Raw genomic sequence first — 19,770 nt, forward strand, 5'->3', positions numbered from 1 at the left:
GAATTGGCACACTTGGCACCGATGATCATACCACGCTCAAAGTCGCTTAGGTCACTCGTTTTGCCCATTCTAACTATCAATTGAACATTAACTGAATGCCTCGATGCCTGTCTGCCTGCTTCATACAGCAAGCCACGGCCACGTGACTCACTGTCTGTATGAGCAAACAATTTCCGAGAACGGGGTGGTGTACCTAATAAACTGTCCACTGAGTATATAATACAGTGGTGTCTCTTTCACTGTTAATACAATTAGAGACAGACTACCTAGAGTCAAGTCTGGCCATATTTACTTCTGTCAATCTCAACACATTTCCTGGTATGTAACCCCTAGCCCTCACAGCAATGACCACACACACATTGACTGCCTACTCAGGTGTCGGTCTGCACACTGTCCTTCCCTTTTTCACACTATCTATTCAAATACCACCCCGTCTTCCTCAACATCTGACATGCTTGAAATATCACCCAAATGGGACTGTATAGATACTCTTCAGACCAGCTGATACACGAGTCACTTATTTGGAACTCTTCACCACAAAATTAAATATAACACTATAATATTGCATCACTTGTTTCTCTAAGGTCTTAATTCTATTTGGGCAGCTGAGAAAGTCAGTGTTTCAAAAGTCATGGCAAGGCATTAAACCATTCTCATTTGAATTGTACTTATGCATGTCATCCATTCACCATAACACATACTGTGCAGGTATAAATATCCTCAATGTAGGCTGGGCCTATACATCAAATGCTTGGTAAGATTAGGTGCCAAACCTTTTCACTCCGAATCTTAGGGAGTCATTTGCCACAAACGAATAGATATTTCCTCCAAATTTCCTGGTTGAATGTATAGAATGGGTAAACAGAGTGTCAAGGGATCCCATATTGAATCCAGCTGTGTCCAGATAGAGGCTTTCAGCTGGGCTTAATTCCCCAAAGACAAGGGAGTAAAAACAAAAGTGTCAGTGTATCATACAAGACTTTCCATCGTTATCTTTCTAACCTGACATGAAACAACTGCTCGGTCTGCTTTTTAGACAATAGACCATAGACCTAAGACAAAAGACAACTTCATATTTCACAGACATGGATCCACTAAACTAGACATGACGTTGTCTGGGACTTAATGCCTGACCTTCAGCATGAAGAAAAAAGATCAATAAAGATCAATAACTCAGACGTAATACAGTTCAACAAACATTAATGACATCATACTTGCTCAAACCTACATGTTCCCACAATTTCCATACCCATGTTGTTTGTTCTTCTAATGAAAAATATATACTTTATCATCCTTTGGATATTTCTTCTAATATTTTAATGCCGTATTGCTAATGGTTCTATTTTATTTTATATCTCTCTGTAGCCCACATTTTCTCAATATTTAAATAATAATGCATTTGATTCATCCACTGTCTTAACGACGGAGGACTGTTCTAATAAGAACTTAAGTTATGGGTCATAGAAAATCCAGCTATTATTCAGATCACTTACTGTACATCGTATATCCATTAAAATGTTGCTTGTAAATTCTATACATGACTGGTCTAGGATGTCGTGTGATGCATATGGACAGCTAGGGTATACAGTTCCCAGTCTACAGGAAAATCCTCCAATTTCCTGCAGACACTGAACTTCTAATATCTATTGTAATATCAAAGTATAAGGGGACAGCTGGCTTCCGTTATCCGCCTCTGGTCTGGAATAAAGAATGAAATGCAGAGTCGTCCACACCTGTCAATGGTTAAAGACAAGGGTTCCAACATGGCAGTCGTGTGATGAGTGGAGGAAAGTCAACTCATAAAACCCTAATATATAAACTAGCCTCTAGGTCTTTTTATAAAGTCAGGTTTTGCTGTATCATCATATTTGTTGGAGCTGCGTGCTACTGTAGCTGTCCACTCATTCCACCAGGGTTCATTCATGTTTTCCATGAAATATTGGCAAAATGATCGTGAATCAAATGGATGGTGTGGTTGGCTGAGATCTCCCATTGAACTGAGGCGGGATAGAGAAACAGAAAGATAGGCTATGCACTGTTACATATTTTGTCAGTAGGCCTACAGTAAGTTATCACTCATCACAGACCTACAGTTGCTGAAACAAAACCCCTCAACACTCAAAACCTGTCTAATCTGTCGTGCCTGCTCTGTTACCACTTCTAGGACATTGCCTCCCTTGTCTGCGAAATAAAAGTTTGAAGTAACAAAATCTACCATCTGACATGTACGCTCAGACAGGTACATGGGAAGTGCTCTTTCAAGGTGGTGTGCACCCTTCCTGGGATGCGTCCCAAATGGCACCCTTTTCCCTTTATAGCGACCAAAAGTTGTCAAAAGTAGTGCACTATATAGGGAATAGTGTGCCATTTGGGGCAAAGGCCGAGTCCTGCCTGCCTGCTAGGGGAGAACTGTGAGGGGCTCTGTGTGCTGGGAGCCCGGGCTCAGGGATGGGGGATCCAGTTGCAGGGAGCTGAATCGGCACTCTGTTGGGGCTCGGCTGGACACTGTCACTGCGTGTTTGTTGAGGGCGGGTCAATGAGGACTTTCTTTGACATAGGAATTTCACAGCACACGACTGCAACAGCAGCAGCGCTAGGTGGAGAGCTCTACTCTGGCTCCAGCTCACAGGCATGAGCGGATATACAGTACTGACTGTAGGTGAGGTGGGCAGGGAGGATAGGCAGCTGTGGCCCGGAACACTGAAACGTCAGTAAACAAATCAGAAGACAATAAAGAATGCCAGTTCTACTGCGAGGCCAACAAGAGAAGAAGAGGAAATATGTCTCTATGGGGAAATGGACCTGCATAATGTGCCATATGACTGTGTCCCTTTCACATTTTCTCAGATAAATGTCCATGTACAGTATGTTGAGTATGCTGCGCTGGAGAGTAGTGGAACATCAATGTGTACAGTACAGTATGTTGAGTATGCTGCGCTGGAGAGTAGTGGAACATCAATGTGTACAGTACAGTATGTTGAGTATGCTGCGCTGGAGAGTAGTGGAACATCAATGTGTACAGTACAGTATGTTGAGTATGCTGCGCTGGAGAGTAGTGGAACATCAATGTGTACAGTACAGTATGTTGAGTATGCTGCGCTGGAGAGTAGTGGAACATCAATGTGTACAGTACAGTATGTTGAGTATGCTGCGCTAGAGAGTAGTGGAACATCAATGTGCCACCTTGTCCCAGACAAAACAAGTGTATATAAAATCAAATGTTATTTGTCACATGCGCCGAATACAACAGGAGTAGACTTTACCGTGAAATGCTGTTGTGTTATTTCATTGTTTCTATGTCTTCACTATTATTGTACAATGTAGAAAATAGTAAAAATAAAGAAAAACCCTATAATGAGTAGGTTTGTCCAAACTTTTGACTGGTACTGTATATAAAGGCATGGTAAAGTGTCTAGGCATCAGGATCGATAATAATAAGGTATTTGAGGTAGATATGTACATGAAGGCAGGGTAAAGTGTCTAGGCATCAGTATAGATAATAATAAGATATTTGAGGTAGATATGTACATGAAGGCAGGGTAAAGTGACAAGGCATCAGGATAGATAATAATAAGGTATTTGAGGTAGATATGTACATGAAGACAGGGTAAAGTGACTAGGCATCAGGATAGATAATAATAAGGTATTTGTGGTAGATATGTACATGAAGACAGGGTAAAGTGACTAGGCATCAGGATAGATAATAATAAGGTATTTGAGGTAGATATGTACATGAAGACAGGGTAAAGTGACAAGGCATCAGGATAGATAATAATAAGGTATTTGAGGTAGATATGTACATGAAGACAGTGTAAAGTGACTAGGCATCAGGATAGATAATAATAAGGTATTTGAGGTAGATATGTACATGAAGACAGTGTAAAGTGACAAGGCATCAGGATAGATAATAATAAGATATTTGAGGTAGATATGTACATGAAGGCAGGGTAAAGTGACTAGGCATCAGGATAGATAATAATAGGAGTAAAATAAAGAACAGAGCAGCAGCAGAAAATGATGAGTGTGAAAGTGTGCGTTTGTGCATGTGTGTGTGTGTGATGTGTGGGTATGTGTTTGTGTGTTGTATTTGTGTGTGCCTATGTAGTGTAGGCTATGTGTGTGGGTTTTGTGTGCAAGTGTCAGTGTGCAGGGTAAACAAACAACCCATCTATCTGTCTACAGTCTAGACCTGTCACCTGGCCCAGAAAATAACTGCACTGCTGTAGGTTACTCATACATAATCACAGTCTCTGAAGAGGTCTAGGGCTATATTAGACGATACAGTAATACATCTCATGTGAGTTTCACAATGCAGTGAAGTGCATGCATGGTCTTCTACCACTACATCAATCCCATGTATTATTATTACTTACTTACTATGACCATGCAAGGTGCAATTTGAGAAGGTTTTGCTTTCCAAGCAAGCAAGACACACCTTCCAATGAAACGTCTTCTTTACACCATACATGTGTGTTACATTTGTTTCCTGCTTCAATGTCAGCTGAGGGCGACAGAGGGAGGTGTGTGTTTCTCCGAGTCCCGAGCGAAGAATTCACTCACTCAGTCCACGATATCTTGCATATTAGAAACGTCGGCGTAGGCTACAAGGCGGTCGTCATCGGTTCCACGGTGGGGCTTGTATGAGTGTGGAGAGAGATTGGACTTCTCCCGCAGATTGTGACATCCACCGGTTGTGGGTTGTTTGCCTCGCGCTAAAACACACCGATGGAGCTTTTCAAGTTAGATCGAGGTTTGTTCTATGTCATGATCTCCTGAAGGAAGATAACGGAACGACTCTGAGAAAAGAGGAAGCCACTTTATAATGATCTATTGATCTATTATCCCCGGTGCATTTTTGGTTCCCTGTCAAAGTTGTAAAGGATCAGCTGGAATGGAAATAATTCGCGAATGTCTCCTGCCACGTCTGGACCGTTGTAAAAAGTCTCAAGAAAGAATGAAGTAACCGCTATGGAGCCGGACAATGCCCCGTACTCCAAACTCAAAACAGCTGGAGTCTGGGGGTGAGTACACTTATCCAAACAAATAGCTCTCCCTTTCATCTCTTATGTAGACTGATAATGATTTAACTTGCTTGTGAGCATCTGTTCATCTCCAGTAGGACATTGCATTTCCATACATTCCAGAAGAAACTCATGTTTATTTTCTTGAGAGCACAGAAGAATACATACAAAGTGGGAAACATGTCGGTGTCAATGAATGAATTATCATTGTTACGTGATCCCAATGTGTAGACTAATATTTTGCCTTACCATTTTCATGTTGTATTTGTCAGCTATGAAATAATAGTCTTATCTATGAGAGGATCCCCAGGGAATAAGGCCTAGGCCTATTTTAGGGGAGTTGTGTGTCTGTGCAGAGGACTTGCAGAAACATTGGCAGAGGAAACTTGAATAGCCTGTGAAAAGTGCTGGATTCCAGTAGAGCTGGTGTCTATTTACTATTTATAATTTGGGTATTATTAGATAGTTATTAATGATAGCAATAACACATTTTGGATTTCAGACAGTGCATTGCAATGTGTTAGTAAAATACAAGTTCCAATTAAAAACATTTAGTTAAAAAAAATTAAGCGTTTCCCTTTTATAAACTCTGGTGAACTTAAAAGTTGCACTCTCTGCTGCTTATGCAGCTGTGCACTGCTGCAGTGCCAGATGAATGCTGTGGGAGTGATTGTTGGGATTGGGGTTAGATTTAGAGAGAGGAGGAGGGATCCTATTATTCCCTCCCCTCCTTTTCCACTCCTCTTCTTTCCTACATCTCACAGTTCTCATTGGCTAGTTCGATAAATGGGTGGGGAATACACTATTCATAAAAAAAGTTGCATCATATTACATTCAATCTAGTTGTGTTCACAACTCAACTAGCCTAACGTAGCAGGCGTAAAATAAACCCCTGAGCGGCTTGTTTATCTTTCTGGTCTTGATGAGAGAAAAAAAAACTGCAGGGGAAGGTTCTGTTCTACACTGTCCATACAATCCAGTAAATGTGGAGGAGGAGTTAAGATGGACTGTCGGTTTGTTCATTTCCCGAAAGCGGAAGTTGCGTCACAGACTCTCTTTCGATTTCCCATGAAAACCAGATGCATCCAGTTGTAGCCGACCCGCTGAAATTGCGCTAATTAAAAAACAATGCAGTGCCTTATGGGATTCCACTTCACTCTGAAGCCGGCAGCGTTGCAGGCTTGGCCAAAGTGGTTATTGGAGGGTCTAATGGCCCCTTACACCCTCAATCATTTTCACTCCCTCAGTTTTGGGACACTTTTGCATATGGTGGAGGCGCGCACGAACATGCAAATAGAGGGGCGAGGGGAAGGGGAAGGGGGTCGTTTGGGATTCAGCCAGTGTCTCCCTCCCTCCCTTCTTGGCTGCCTGGCTGGACTTTTCAGGCCTGCAGGTCATTGCGAGGCCTTATTCTGTAAGAGGAAACCCCACAGAAGTCAATGAGTTTAACAGATTGTGGACAAGCTGCTGTGCCGTAACCACATACTTACTGTAAGGCACTCTCATCCAGCTAAAATACTCATTGCTGCTGCCTTGTAAATTCTTTATTTTATTTTTATTTCACCATTATTTAACCAGGTAGGCCAGTTTAGAACAATTTCTCATTTACAACTGCGACCTGGCCAAGATAAAGCAAAAGCAGTGTGACACAAACAACACAGAGTTACACATGGAATAAACAAACGTACATTCAATAACACAATAGGGGGGAAAATCTGGATACAGTGTGCAAATGAGGTAAGATTAGGGAGGTAAGGCAATAAATAGGCCATAGTGGTGAAGTAATTACAATTCAGCAATTAAACACTGGAGTGATAGATGTGCAGAAGATGAATGTGCAAGTAGAGATACAGGGGTGCAAAGGAGCAAAAAAAAAGAGGAGGTAGGTGGATGGGCTATTTACAGATGGGTTATGTACAGGTGCAGTGATCTGTGAGCTGCTCTGACAGCTGATGCTTAAAGTTAGTGAGGGAGATATGAGTCTCCAGCTTCAGTGATTATTGCAATTCGTTCCAGTCATTGGCAGCAGAGAACTGGAAGGAAAGACGGCCAAGGAGGAATAGGCTTTGGGGGTGACCAGTGAAATATACCTGCTGGAGCGCGTGCTACGGGTGGGTGCTGCTATGGTGACCAGTGAGCTGAGATAAGGCGGGGCTTTACCTAGCAAAGACTTAAAGATCCAAGATGGCGTAGCAGTTCAGACGTCCTTTACCCTCCTCTTGTCGTGTCCCGTGTATATATATATTTACATATTTTTCTTCGCATTATCTTTTTACATTTTTTCTTCTAAAACTCAACATCAAAGCACTCTCCTGCAACCCGCCTCACCAATTTAAAAAAGAAAGTATTATTTACCTCAAATCCGAAATCCACAACAGAAGCTAGCCAGAGGTTAGCCATTTTCACTGGCTAACGTTGGAGTTCAGCTAGCCACGGTTAGCTGTCCTCAGCTATCCATTAGCTTGAAAAGCTATCGCCAGTTTTTGTACAGCGCGACTCAGACCAGAGCACACCGGACCTATTCTCTCTCCTTTCCCCGATTTCTACCGCAGGCTCTGGACATTTACACCTGGATCTTGCAGCTAACTAGCTGCTACCTGAGTGACTATTGGCAACGTCGGTCCCGGAATTAACACACATTATCCCGGAGCTAGCCAGCTGAAGAGTTCCGTCAGCCACTCGTGGGCTTTTCCTGAGCTAGCCAGCTGAAGTGTCCCCTGGGCTACAATCACCTATCCTGACCCGCTTTACTGCCGATGCGGAGCCCCATCGGGCCCTCACGACTGGACCACCGACGTTATCTGCCCGAGGGAGTTATCCAACTGGCCCCTCCGTCGCGACGTAACCTGATCGCCCATCTGCGGCCAGATAATCGCTAATCGTTAGCTGTCTTATCGGCTGCGATCTGAATAGGTCTATCGGACACTTTTCTTGGGCCACTATAACTATCTATTTTGCCAACTTGGACTGGTCCCCCCTTCCACACGGAACCCCACTAACCCACAGACGGAAACGCACGAGGTGGCTAAAAACAGACCTCCCTCCATCTTCCACCAGCTTGCTACCTATGGCCTGGCTAGCTGTCTGAATCTCACTGGACCCTTTGATCACTCGGCTAAGCATGCCTCTCCTCAATGTCAATATGCAATGTCCATTGCTGTTCTGGTTAGTGTTTATTGGCTTATTTCACTGTAGAGCCTCTAGCCCTGCTCATTATACCTTATCCAACCTCTCAGTTCCTCCACCCACACATGCTATGACATCTTCTGGTTTCAATGATGTTTCTAGAGACAATATCTCTCTCATCATCACTAAATGCCTAGGTTTTCCTCCTCTGTATTCACATCCCACCATACCTTTGTCTGTACATTATACCTTGAAGCTATTTTATCGCCCCCAGAAACCTGCTCCTTTTTCTCTCTATTCTGGACGTCACAGACGACCAATTCTTATAGCTTTTAGCCGTACCCTTATACTCATTCTTCTCTGCTCCTCTGGGGATGTAGCGGTGAATCCAGGCCCTGCAGTGCCTGGCTCCACTCCTACTCCCCAGGCGCTCTCTTTTGATGACTTCTGTAACCGTAATAGCCTTGGTTTCATGCATGTTAACATTAGAAGCCTCCTCCCTAAGTTTGTTTTATTCACTGCTTTAGCACACTCTGCCAACCCGGATGTCCTAGCTGTGTCTGAATCTTGGCTTAGGAAGTCCACCAAAAACTCTGAAATCTTCATCCCTAACTACAACGTTTTCAGACAAGATAGAATGACCAAAGGGGGCGGTGTTGCATTCTACTGCAGAGATAGCCTGCAGAGCTCTGTCCTGCTATCCAGGTCTGTACCCAAACAATTTGAACTTCTACTTTTAAAAATCCACCTCTCCAAAAACAAGTCTCTCACCGTCGCCGCCTGCTATAGACCCCCCTCGGCCCCTAGCTGTGCTCTGGACACCATATGTGAACTGATTGCCCCCATCTATCTTCAGAGCTCGTGCTACTAGGTGACCTAAACTGGGACATGCTTAACACCCCAGCCATCCTACAATCCAAGCTTGATGCCCTCAATCTCACACAAATTATTAATGAACCCACCAGGTACAACCCCAAAGCCGCAAACACTGGCACCCTCATAGATATCATCCTAACCAACGTGCCCTCTAAATACACCTCTGCTGTTTTCAACCAAGATCTCAGCGATCACTGCCTCATTGCCTGCACCCGTAATGGGTCAGCGGTCAAACGACCTCCACTCATCACTGTCAAACGCTCCCTGAAACATTTCAACGAGCAAGCCTTTCTAATCGACCTGGCCCTGGTATCCTGGAAAGATATTGACCTCATCCCGTCAGTAGAGGATGCCTGGTTATTTTTTTTAATGCCTTCCTCACCATCTTAAATAAGCATGCCCCTTTCAAGAAATGTAGAACCAGGAACAGATATAGCCCTTGGTTCTCCCCAGACCTGACTGCCCTTAACCAACACAAAAATATCCTGTGGCGTTCTGCATTAGCATCGAACTGCCCCCGCGATATGCAACTTTTCAGAGAAGTTAGAAACCAATACACACAGGCAGTTAGAAACGCCAAGGCTAGCTTTTTCAAACAGAAATTTGCTTCCTGCAACTCAAAATCTAAAAAGTTCTGGGACACTGTAAAGTCCATGGAAAATAAGAACACCTCCTCCCAACTGCCCACTGCACTGAGGATAGGAAACTCTGTCACCACCGATAAGCCCACTATAATTGAGAATTTCAATAAGCATTTTTCTACGGCTGGCCATGCTTTCCACCTAACTACCCCTACTGCATTCAACAGCCCTGCACACCCCACAGCTACTCGCCCAAGCCTCCACCATTTCTCCTTCTCCCAAATCCATTCAGCTGATGTTCTGAAAGAGCTGCAAAATCTGGACCCCTACAAATCAGCTGGGCTTGACAATCTGGACCCTTTCTTTCTAAAATTATCTGCCGAAATTATTGCAACCCCTATTACTAGCCTGTTCAACCTCTCTTTCGTGTCGTCTGAGATTCCCATAGATTGGAAAGCAGCTGCTGTCATCCCCCTCTTCAAAGGAGGTGACACTCTTGACCCAAATTGCTACAGACCTATATCCATCCTACCCTGCCTTTCTAAGGTCTTCGAAAGCCAAGTCAACAAACAGATTACCGACCATTTCGAATCCCACCGCACCCTCTCCGCTATGCAATCTGGTTTCAGAGCTGGTCATGGGTGCACCTCAGCCACGCTCAAGGTCCTAAACGACATCGTAACCGCCATCGATAAGAAACAATACTGTGCTGCCGTATTCATTGACCTGGCCAAAGCTTTTGACTCTGTTAATCACCACATCCTCATCGGCAGACTCAGTAGCCTTAGTTTCTCAAACGATTGCGTCGCCTGGTTCACCAACTACTTCTCTGATAGAGTTCAGTGTGTCAAATCGGAGGGCCTGCTGTCCGGACCTCTGGCAGTCTCTATGGGGGTACCACAGGGTTCAATTCTTGGGCCAACTCTTTTCTCTGTATACATCAATGATGTCGCTCTTGCTGCTGGTGAATCTCTGATCCACCTCTACGCAGACGACACCATTCTGTATACTTCTGGCCCTTCTTTGGACACTGTGTTAACAACCCTCCAGACGAGCTTCAATGCCATACAACTCTCCTTCCGTGGTCTCCAACTGCTCCTAAATACAAGTAAAAGTAAATGCATGCTCTTCAACCGATCGCTGCCTGCACCTGCCCGCCTGTCCAGCATCACTTCTCTGGACGGTTCTGACTTAGAATTTGTGGATAACTACAAATACCTAGGTGTCTGGTTAGACTGTAAACTCTCCTTCCAGACTCACATCAATCATCTCCAATCCAAAGTTAAATCTAGAATTGGCTTCCTATTTCGCAACAAAGCATCCTTCACTCATGCTGCCAAACATACCCTCGTAAAACTGACCATCCTACCAATCCTCGACTTCGGCGATGTCATTTACAAAATAGCCTCCAATACCCTACTCAACAAGCTGGATGCAGTCTATCACAGTGCCATCCGTTTTGTCACCAAAGCCCCATATACTACCCACCACTGCGACCTGTATGCTCTCGTTGGCTGGCCTTCGCTTCATAATCGCCGCCAAACACATTGGCTCCAGGTCATCTACAAGACCCTGCTAGGTAAAGTCCCCCCTTATCTCCGCTCACTGGTCACCATAGCAGCACCCACCTGTAGCACGCGCTCCAGCAGGTATATCTCTCTGGTCACCCCTAAAGCCAACTCCACCTTTGGTCGTCTCTCCTTCCAGTTCTCTGCTGCCAATGACTGGAACGAACTACAAAAATCTCTGAAACTGGAAACACTTATCTCCCTCACTAGCTTTAAGCACCAGCTATCAGAGCAGCTCCCAGATCACTGCACCTGTACATAGCCCATCTATAATTTAGCCCAAATTACTACCTCTTCCCCTACTGTATTTATTTATTTTATTTATTATTTTGCTCCTTTGCACCATATTATTTATATTTTAACTTTGAACTTTCTTCAAATTATAATTCTACCATTCCAGTGTTTTACTTGCTATACTTTATTTACTTTGCCACCATGGCCTTTTTTTGCCTTTACCTCCCTTATCTCACATAATTTGCTCACATTGTATATAGTCTTATTTTTGTCTACTGTATCATTGATTGTATGTTGTTTTACTCCATGTGTAACTCTGTGTTTTTGTATGTTGTCGAACTGCTTTGCTTTATCTTGGCCAGGTCACAATTGTAAATGAGAACTTGTTCTCAACTTGCCTACCTGGTTAAATAAAGGTGAAAAATAAAAAAATTAAAATTAAAAATAGATGACCTGGAGCCAGTGGGTTTTGCGACGAATATGAAGCGAGGGCCAGCCAACGAGAGCATACAGGTCTGCATTTCTGGTGAAACCAAATACAGGCATAACATTTTTACACGTTACATGTGTTAAAACACTTATCCAAACTGACATCCAGGCTGAAAACTACTCAGGGATAATCCCAGTACATCGTTGAGACTCATTCTTTGGCCTCATCTACTTTCAATATCTTCAGTTTAACGTAGTCATGGGAACTACCACAAAACACACTCACAGGATAACATAAGCCCGTTTATGTATGTGAAGTCACTATCTGACCTGTAAGTGCTGACTGATGGTTTACTGCATTGGTTTCCTGTGTTGAGTTCCTTAGTGTTGATGTTTCCAGATGTTTGTCTCCCTCTGCTCTTGTAAATGAAGGACTTTTTATTTTATTTTTTCCACTCTCATTGTCTCCTTGATTTCTAAGAACCATTGGTGGGTGTAATGCAAGTGTTTGGAGGGCCTACTCAGAGGCAGTCTGAGGGGGAGCAGTAGCCACCTAGCCGATCTAAGGGCCAGATCATCTGAAAGCAGTACTGATGCTGCTGCCTCAATGGGTTACTGTGCATAAGATCTGACCACTCAGGACAATGACATAATAAATTGTTTAATACTTATAAACAAAAAATGATATGAGTGTAGAAATAACCTTATACAACCCCAGTTATGTGTGTGTGTGTGTGTGTGTGTGTGTCTGTGTCTGTGTCTGTGTGTGTGTGTGTGTGTGTGTGTGTGTGTGTGTGTGTGTGTGTGTGTGTGTGTGTGTGTGCGTGTGTGTGCGTGTGTGTGTGTGTGTGTGTGTGTGTGTGTGTGTGTGTGTGCTGTTTCTGTGTGTGTGTGTCTGTGTGTGTGTGTGTGTGTGTGTGTGTGTGTGTGTAGTGTGTGTGTGTGTGCAGCTGTTTGTGTGTGTGTGCAGCTGTGTGTGTGCAGGTGTGTGTGTGTGTGTATGACCATGTTCTTTCTCTACCCCACAGGAGAGCTCTGATACTCTGGACTATTCTCTATAGTACCTGCTTTGTGGGACTAACACAAGCACACCCTGAAGGTGAGGTTTCATTATCTCATTCTGGAGTAAGAATTCATGTATATACAAATGTGTTTATCTCTTATTGGATACCAATCTAGACCAAATGGGTACTGCTAAGTAGACACACACACACAGTTTACACACACACACACACACACACACACACACACACACACACACACACACACACACACACACACACACACACACACACACACACACACACACACATGGAGAGAGTCAAGTTGAGGCCCACAGCCTAAAGTGTATGATTTAATATACAGGGGTGAAAGGTGGATTGTAAATTACATCATATCTTCTGATGTGGTAGTGGAGATGTGATGGAGATAAATCTCTCTGTTCTGATATCCCTCAGAATTTGGGATTCTCTCAAACAATACTGCGCACCCCCCTCCACTGTCTCTGATGAGACGGCTGCATTTATTGTGCAAGACTGCCAAGATTTTCTAAAAGAGGACGTCTGCGGAGATCTGGATGTACTTTAACCTGTAATAGGGTTTTCACTGTGCCACTTCCTCTAGCAAACCCACTATTATGTTATTACATTTCATCACATATCTACTTAGTGCACTTACTGCACTTTCAGAATGAAAACCAGATCATTTTAAACTACAGTATCATGGGACATTCTGCTGATGAAGGAAGTTTTTGTTTTTGTCTTCAAGTTCAGCTTCAGTTCTTTCCATGTGTAGGGGGTCTGTCCAGTGATCGTGCCTTCCCTGCCTACCACTTGCCTGAACATATCAGCCTCACAAATGGCACCCTATTCCCTATATAGTGCACCACTTTTGACCAGAGCCTTATAGGTACTTGTCAAAAGTTGTGCTCTAAATAAGGAACAGGGTGTGATTTGGGACGCAGGCATAATATACAGCCTGCAAACCCAACTCCTTCCCTTATAACATGACTGATGTCCCAACAGCCTTTGAGAATCATAGCTGCAGAGAGAGTGTCTGTACTGTTGTGTAATTCTTCCTCTCTATAGTAGCACTGTACCCTTTAATTGTAGATAGCACCTTTTTTTCTTAGTGTAGCCTAGCTGGTGCAGGGAGCTGGTTCATGATGCTGATTCAGTCTTTGTGGGCCTCAATCAGTATGGTGCAAACACTGTCCCTGGTGGTACCAAGATGGCTTACTACAGCATGGTGCAACCACTGTCCCTGGTGGTACCCAGATGGCTTACTACAGCATGGTGCAACCACTGTCCCTGGTGGTACCAAGATGACTTACTACAGCATGGTGCAACCACTGTCCCTGATGATACCTATTTAAAAGCAAGTGTAACGTTGTAACAATGTTGTAACAAGTGTTGAAGGTTTTGCTACAACAACTCATCTGATTTATTAGATTTTCCTTCTGGACCATTTGATCTCCTGTAAGTAAAGCTGCTTTCTTAAAACTGAATGTCTTTCTTACTAGCATGTATTTCTTACCAGTTTCACAAATATGTAGAATGTGGAGCACTTCCTGTAGAGCACTTTCTGTAGAGCACTTCCTGTAGAGCTCTTCCTGTCCTGGTTTGGGGGTCAGGGTCTGATATATGTACTCATTTGAAATTTGAGCATCTTAAAACATTTATGCAGTCACTAACACTAAGCACAAACACTATAAGTTTAACCGGCATATGGTTACAAAAATTATCTATAATCTCTATTCCTTCCCATGAGTTTGTAATTAAAACCTGTAACATCAAGGCTACTGTAAAGTTTCCACAATACAATAACCGCTTAATCCTGGCCTCCTGTCTCAGTCAGTTCTAGTCATTTTTACACCGTACTCAGCAGAACAGATTGTTCCTTTCCAGACAAAGTAAAGGGAGGTTTTCTGTCTGCTCTGTAGATCTGCAGATATCCTTCATTGTTAAAACTCCACCATCACTGTCCTCTCTCCAGGGAGCCGTTGAGCTTCTGTTTCAAGAGGTTTTTCTAACCAAGACTGACATAATAGCTACATAATCTGTGGGCCATTGGTGGAGTTGGACGTTGATGCACAGCCCCATCGGAGATCGCTGGCTATCTCTTTATGAGCGGTTTTTGCCACAGGATTTCCACATTTTAATCAGGGAACTGCTCGGGCTTGCAGTGTTTCATTTATTTGGTTATATAAAAAAATGGAATTAAATTCTAATGAAGAAATCAAATCAGTTAATTCGATTTTGCGTAGTGTTTTTAACCTTAGCCTCTACTCACCTCTACTCATTCCACTGCCACGTTAAAAGGTGAAAAGGGCCAACAAAGAGTGTTCTCAGGGCAGATCTTCCGGTTTTGACTAGCAGAAGTGACTTTTCGTAGCAGGTTAAGAGAACTAACGCAGCAGGTTAGGATAATTAAGGTGGCAGGTTAGAAAAAGCGTTAGGGTTAGCTAAAATGCAAAAATTGTCCCAGACGCAACTCAAACATATCTAGCTACAAGCAGGCCTTCCCTGAGAACTGTCTTGGTTTCCACTAATGCGATGCTGAAATGTCTGTGATCAACTCTTGTGACCCCTGCTCTTTTAGTTGTTGTAGGTCACACATTCAAAGCATTGGCACAAAGCCTGAAATCACATTGTAAATATATCCCACATGTATGCATAAACAGTTGTTGCTGGTAAGACCTTGGATGAACTGATCTTGATACTTGACTACGAGGAACACTGTCTTTGAGACTTCAGTCTGTATCAGAAATCTATTCCCCCCACCTATTTTAGTGAATGAGTGATGTCTGATATCAGAAAATCAATAGTTCGCAATGAATCGCAGTTTCACTGTCTCATCTTGATGTCATGATTGATGGAACATATTGCCAACGTTTGACTTTGACAACGTCTAAATGCCACTACTGAATTAAACCAAACACATTATGTAAATTCAGTAACTCAGAAGAGACTCTTTGTCTGAAAGAAATCCTGGAAAGATGGCTGAACGCCTGGAACATGTCCTAGTTTATAACAAGATCTCCTCTGTGAAGTCGACATCACTATAACTCAATCTGTAGTGAGAGGAGACAGAAAAAGGCAAACATCAACATAAATACGATGTCACTTTGCTGTCACATCACACCTCCAAATACAACCTGTAATCTGAGATCATCTGGAAGATGTCTATAAACATCCTGATGTTGAGTCTTTGTGCTGAAACACTTGATTTTTCACATCTTCTAAATGAGCTATGTTCATGTGATCTGCCTAATAGTGTGTTTCTTCTGCTCCTCTGTAGATGTGGACGTTCTACAGCAGCTGGGGCTTACAGGGACGAGGACTGGAGGAGGTGCATCGTCCACAGGGGCCCGCTTCGCACCCCATGGGGTCATCCCCTTTAAGTCTGGGGTCATCCTCACCCAACGGGCCCGGGTCCAGGCCCCACTGTCGTCTGTCCTACCCCCTGCCTCCTACCCCACCACCAACCTGTCTCTGATCCTCAGCCTGTGCTCCCACCGCGTCAACAGCGCCTTCCTCTTCACTGTCCTGTCCAAGAGGAGGAGACTGCAGCTGGGGGTCCAGTTCATCCTGGGGAAGGTGCTGGTCTACGTGGGCCAGAGGGACTTGGTCAGTTTCGATTATGACGTTCACAACGGCCAGTGGCATAACCTGGCCCTGGACATCCGAGGCCAGAGGGTCTCGTTATATACTTCTTGTGGGAAGACTAGTGTACATGCAGATCTGCATTCTAAAAAAGAGGAGGCCCTGGATCCCGAGGGCTCTTTCCTCTTGGGTAAGTTGGCCCAGAACTCGGTGCAGTTTGAGGGCGCCATTTGCCAGTTTGATATTTACCCCTCTGCCAAGGCAGCTCATAACTATTGTAAGTACATTAAGAAACAGTGCAGGGAGGCCGACAACTACAGGCCCGTAAATCTCCCATCCCTGCTACCTCTGGTCCCCTCAGACCCAAACCTTACTGTCGCCCTCCTCACCCATGTAATGCTGACTGAAATATCCAGGAAGGCCCCCAGCCCTAATCTGACCTTAACTGAGGACAGAACCAGGACTAAGCTTGTGGTCCCAACTAACCGCCCCACAGTGGCGCCGACCCGCTCTGTGCGTAAGAGTTTTGTGACACCAAAGCCTGGAGCTATGTCCCTGTCTCGTCCTGTGACTGTCGCCCCGACAACGGCCAGGCCGGGATTAAAGCGCCCTTTAGTGGCCACGACCCAAACTGTTACTGTACCCCTCAGGACCAGCGAAACACAAACATCCCCAATGCCAACGTCCCATGGCGACAGTTTAGCTAAAAAGAGCACAGCAGTGGAACCAGGTGTTAAAACCCAGAAACCCACGGGGAGCAGTTTGGCTGCTGCACCACTTCTTTCCACCACCACAACGCCACCAAAGAAGAAGCCAGACCACCAAACCATGGCAGCATCCAAACAAGGCTCTTCTTCTTCTGCTTCTTCTTCAAACACCTCTGTCCTCTTCGTACAGAGGAAGCAGCTGACCGCTCTGGCTGCACAGAAACCTGAGCCCAGAGTGACCAATGTGGAGGCTGTCAAACACACCTCGTTTATCCCTGTCACTCCGCCTGCCACAGATGGCTTCCAAACCTGGGACCTGGAACCGACCCAGTTCTCATTGCTGGCTGGGCCGGGACCACCTGGACTAAAGGGAGAACCAGGACCCGCGGTAAGAACATGTTTTTTTAAATAGAGGTGTGTGTGTGCGCAGCGGTCTAAGGCACTGCATCTCATTGCAAGAGGCATCACTACAGTCCCTGGTTCGAATCCAGGCTGTATCACATCGTGATTGGGAGGCCCATAGGGCGGCGCACAATTGTCCCAGCGTTGTCCGGGTTTGGTCAGGGTAGGCCGTCATGGTAAATAAGAATTTGTTCTTAACGGACTTGCCTAGTTAAATAAAGGTTAAAACAAAATATATACCGTAAATTCCGGACTATAAGCCACAACCTTTTTTCCACGCTTTGAACCTCGCGGCTTAAACAATGACGCGGCTAATATATGGATTTTTCCCGCTTTCAAATTTTTTTCTCCAAAAAAACACATTCTGTGACGTGCTCAGTTTTTGGGCGGCATGAAGCTTTCATTAGACCAATGAAATTGCCGAACGGGTTAAGGTCAAACAGTGACGAGAGCAACAATGAAAACGATCCAATATCGGATGAAGCAATTCTGAGGCTATTCAACTCCGACACCGAAGGAGATGACTTCAGTGGTTTTAGTGCACAGGAGGAGGAAGATAGTGACCAATGACTTTCTTGGTAGACTACTGTTTACTGCACTTTTTTTTTTTTTTTACAAGCCGTGTTTCGTTAAAGCCTATTTATTTTTGTTACAAGCCGTGCTTCGTTAAAGCCTGTGTCAAGTTCATTTGTTTCAATGTACCGGTAGGCACCTGCGGCTTATAGACATGTGCGGCTTATTTATGTTCAAAATAATACTTTTAAAAAAATTCAGTGGGTGCGGCTTATATTCAGGTGCGCTCAATAGTCCGGAAATTACGGTATATATATTTAAAAACATGCCTGGCATGCGTGGCAGCAGCAGCCTGATGCCTTTGAACACCTGATAGCCATATTTCATACTGAGCTCTGTTCTGTACTGTTCTAATCCCTCCTCCGCCCATGGTGTTAAACAAGCAGGGGGCCTGATGCTAAGTCGCTCTGTTGGTGAAGGGGTGGTTGGGTGTTGGGGGTAGGTTCATCCAATTTATAAGCCCCTGACATGAAGCCCTTCCCTGAGTTACAGAATTCGAAGTGCCCCCCCCCCCCCAGCCCCAAGCCCTGGCTGTGTGTCCTATAAAGCCAGAAAGGCACTGACTGAGAAAAGAAGTGTCACTTTTACTTGTAAACTGCCCTTCAGTTGTGCATCTGTTCAGATTACATAACATATTGCAGAGGCTCCATCTTTCACTTTCAGTTTTTTGATTCTATCTTGTGTTTTAGTAGGAGCTCACTAAAACGTTACCTTCTCTATAGCCTGCTCGTTGTGCCCCCCTCCCCCAAAGTATGAAAGGCTGGCGGGCCGGTGCTAGCTACCGGTGCTTGCTTGCAAATGTGAGATTTCCTTTTTAGCGTGATAGGTAGAAATAGCCAGGCCAACAGAAGGGCCCTGCCAGCTAGGGGTCTGTGTGTCTGAGCTAAGGGCCTGACACCGGGGCGAGAGATTCCTCCCAGGAGGAAAAATGCAGACCTTTAGAGCAGGATCAGAGGTCATGGTGGATAAAATGACTCGGAACATTTAACCGTTTTATGAAGTGGGGCCTAATTAGAAGTGACAGGAATGCTTGACCTGATAATCATAATTCAATTTACGGCGATATGGATTTGTTGAGTATGTGATTTGTCAGATGAAGATTCTCTGTACATTTTGTTGAGTTAGTTCAAACCTGTGGTGTAATTTTAAAACGTGTGCTTCAATGTTTTTGGGTTGAAGTGAAGACTTCTCGTCTTGTGAAAGCGATGAAAATGATACATGGATTCCCAGAGGACAAACTCACATTGTAATGAGAAATGTTATGAAGTCAGATGTTTGAACAACTTTGAAAACTATAACAAGCATGACTGTACAGCTCCTAACAGACCATTGATAGCTCATAGCATATAGGTAATTTGTTTTTATTGTAACCTTGGAATGTTATGGTGCCCAGGTAGGATGGCAGGGCTTGAGGCTGTACTTGTTTTTAAAGATCTCATGAAATGGGAGTTATTGGTCTTTTCTGACACTCTTGGCCTCGGCCATGTGTCCCCGTGTCATGGACTATTTCAGCTGTTTTCATGTGTTTTGTGGTGTCACTCTTCTCACAATGTTGTATGTTGACGTACTTGATAATAGTACTTGCTTGTGCTGCTAAGGCAATGTCTGCCCTTGACCCTGTCCAAAGTTAAATCAAATACTGATTTCAG

At 44.2% G+C, this 19,770-nt stretch overlaps 1 protein-coding gene across 1 annotated transcript in view; it reads left to right on the forward strand.

Annotated features, from left to right (window-relative positions):
- The first annotated feature begins 4,432 nt into the window (after window positions 1–4,432).
- The window catches only part of LOC106579812 (collagen alpha-1(XXVII) chain B), a 101,782-nt gene continuing 86,444 nt past the window's right edge, over window positions 4,433–19,770 (forward strand). The window contains exons 1-3 of the mRNA XM_014160011.2: window positions 4,433–5,021; window positions 12,864–12,934; window positions 16,135–17,534. Of these exons, the coding sequence (XP_014015486.2) occupies window positions 4,969–5,021; window positions 12,864–12,934; window positions 16,135–17,534 (1,524 nt within the window). The 5' untranslated portion in view covers window positions 4,433–4,968. The remainder of the gene's footprint in view (window positions 5,022–12,863; window positions 12,935–16,134; window positions 17,535–19,770) is intronic.

Source organism: Salmo salar, chromosome ssa20 (genome assembly GCF_905237065.1).
Source record: "Salmo salar chromosome ssa20, Ssal_v3.1, whole genome shotgun sequence".
NCBI lineage: Eukaryota > Metazoa > Chordata > Actinopteri > Salmoniformes > Salmonidae > Salmo > Salmo salar.